Source organism: Myotis davidii, unplaced genomic scaffold (assembly GCF_000327345.1).
Source record: "Myotis davidii unplaced genomic scaffold, ASM32734v1 scaffold455, whole genome shotgun sequence".
Lineage (NCBI taxonomy): Eukaryota > Metazoa > Chordata > Mammalia > Chiroptera > Vespertilionidae > Myotis > Myotis davidii.
In genome coordinates this window covers 2,244,466-2,247,245 of record NW_006287459.1, presented here as the reverse complement: position 1 = coordinate 2,247,245, position 2,780 = coordinate 2,244,466, and the positions used below count along the sequence as shown (strand labels likewise).

Here is a 2,780-nt window from a genome sequence, read left to right as displayed (position 1 = left end):
AAGAGTGGTAAAGGAGGAATTTTTTTTTAAGGTTTAACTTTCAAGCTCTGTTATTATCAGCCTATTTATTATGCAGCATCGTCTTCAGTTCACTTTGCTTGTATTGTGACAACTTAGAAAGAGGTACATCTTCCTGGGAGGGTGGAAAGCCACTATTTGCGGTTAATTTTTTTTTTTTTATCGGGGTGACACTGGTTAACAAAAGGTGCAGGTTTCAGGTGCACAATTCTGCACACTGTATTGTGTGTTCACACTCCAAGTCAAGTCTCTGTCCATCACCATTTATCCTCCTCTCCTCCACCTCCCTCTCCCCCTGACAGTCACAACACTGTTGTCCATGTCCATGACACATGTGCAGTTTCAGTGCAGGCTGCAAGTTTGCTCTGTCTCACCAGTCCTGGTATTATCCTGTGACTGTGAGATGGACATTGGTTCTAATTCTTTACTTCGCACTGATCTGTGCTGTGTTCTTATGAGATTTTATCATTTTCCCCGTCTGTCTCACAGAAAAATGGGAGATCAACCCTTCAGAGCTGACCTTTATGAGGGAACTGGGGAGTGGGCTGTTTGGAGTGGTGAGGCTTGGCAAGTGGCGCGCTCAGTACAAAGTAGCGATCAAAGCTATTCGGGAAGGCGCGATGTGTGAGGAAGACTTTATAGAAGAAGCTAAAGTGATGATGTAAGTTACTGTGTTCTTTCCGGTTCCCCTTTTTGCATTAAAGTGTCCCCTCCCCAGCATGAGCCCCGATGGTTTCTTTTCCTGTAGTAACTGTGTGTGCGCATGACTTCCCTCCCAGGAAACTGACACACCCGAAGTTAGTGCAGCTGTATGGCGTATGCACCCAGCAGAAGCCAATTTACATCGTCACCGAGTTCATGGAGAGGGGCTGCCTTCTGAATTTCCTCCGACAGAGACAAGGGCATTTTAGTAGAGATGTGCTGCTGAGCATGTGTCAAGATGTGTGTGAAGGGATGGAGTACCTGGAGAGAAACAGCTTCATCCACAGAGATCTGGTAAATTATGAACTACCCAATTCCCCTTCATTGTCCAAATTCCTTTGTAACATGGGGTCCGCCAATGAGCAGTGATCTGTTAATACCCAATTTTTGTTCTCAACAATATTTCACTATTATTTTAAAACTTGGCAAGTTTAACGTGCCATAATTTTAACAGAAAGATCTTTTTAAAATCTAATATATATAATACACTAGAGCAGCGGTTCTCAACCTTCCTAATGCCACGACCCTTTAATACAGTTCCTCATGTTGTGGTGACCCCAATTTCATTGTTTCAAATTGAACATAATTAAAGCACAGTGATTAATCACAAAAACAATATGTAATTATATATGTGTTTTCCGATGGTCTTAGGCAACCCCTGTGAAAGGGTCATTCGACCCACAGGTTGAGAACCGCTGCACTAGAGGCCTGGTGCACGAATTCTTGCACGGGTGGGGTCCGGCTGGCCTGCCCCAGTGGGGGCTGATCGAGTTGGGCTGGGGATGAGGGAGGGGAGACGGGAGGTTGGCTGGCCAGCCTTGCCCCTGATTTGGGTGAGGGGGGCTGGCCAGGGGCAGGGGCCATGGGCAGTTGGCTGGCTGACTCTGTGGCTGTCTGCCTCTGCCCCTGATTGGGGGTGGGGAGACTTGTGGGGGAGAGGAGCCAGCCATTGGGAGGGGTTGTGGGTGGTTGGCCGGGGGCCCCCACCCTTGATCGAGGTGAGGGGGCCCGATCGGGGGTGGGGATGGCTGGGGGAAGGGGCTGTGGGAGGTTGGGGGAGGGGTGGGCTGAGTGGGGCCCAGATGGGGCCCGTTGGCCGCCACAGTGCACGTCATAGTAGCCAGTCGTTCTGGTCATTCTGCTGTTCCAGTTGCTGGGCTTTCATATATATATATAGATAATTACATAGGCAGTTGTATAAATAATACATAATGACATAGGTAATATGTCCCAGCAAGCTACCATGCATAGATTCTTTGATCTCCATAAGAATCTCATGAAACAGCTAATCATGATAGTGTTTCTGACCATCATTCTTTTATAGATAAGACAGTTAGCTTTAAGAGACATGAAAGGACTTGCAGATGGTGATAAATTAGGACTCATGTTTTAACTGAATACTAAGCTGTTTTCCACCTTACACACTATCGGTAGAAATGATATAACAGAAATCGTTGGTTTATTTTTTTTTAAACTCTCAAAAGATGGAACCCATGTTAATTCCTGAAAATACCAGAAAAAGTAAATCTTTTATTATTGGTTCTAAATGATTGTGATGGAGACACTTCTTAATTTTTACTCTCTCTTACTCATTTGCCCTCTCTGTCTCATTCTTTTCTTTCTCTTTTTCTTCTCTGCTTTTTCTCCCAAATGTGTCTATTGGTAGAACCACCAGTTCCCTAAAAGCACAATTTTATTCTCTGCTTTTTTTTTAGTTTTGACCTTTTTTAGATTCCACTTGTAAGTGATATCCAAGGCACCTGTCCATGCATTTTGTCACAAATACCAGGATATCTTTCTTTCTCATGGGCTGAATAATATTCATTATATATATACTGCATCTTTTTAAAAATCTACTCATTCATTGATGAACATTTGGGTTGTTTCCATATCTTGGCTAATGTGAATAATGCTGCAATAAACATGGGTGTTCATGTATCTCATCAAAATCTTGTTTTCATTTCTTTCTTTTTTTAATTAAATTTTTATTGTTCAGATTATTACAGTTGTAACCCCACCCCCCCCATTGCTCTCCTTCACCCAGTTCCCACCCCACCCCC

The 2,780-nt window shown here is 44.0% G+C and overlaps 1 protein-coding gene across 1 annotated transcript in view; it reads left to right on the top strand.

Moving 5' to 3' along the window:
* Nucleotides 1–2,780, top strand: part of TEC (tec protein tyrosine kinase) — a 102,591-nt gene that overhangs the window by 90,607 nt on the left and 9,204 nt on the right. The window contains exons 13-14 of the mRNA XM_015560977.1: nt 508–679; nt 798–1,014. Of these exons, the coding sequence (XP_015416463.1) occupies nt 508–679; nt 798–1,014 (389 nt within the window). The remainder of the gene's footprint in view (nt 1–507; nt 680–797; nt 1,015–2,780) is intronic.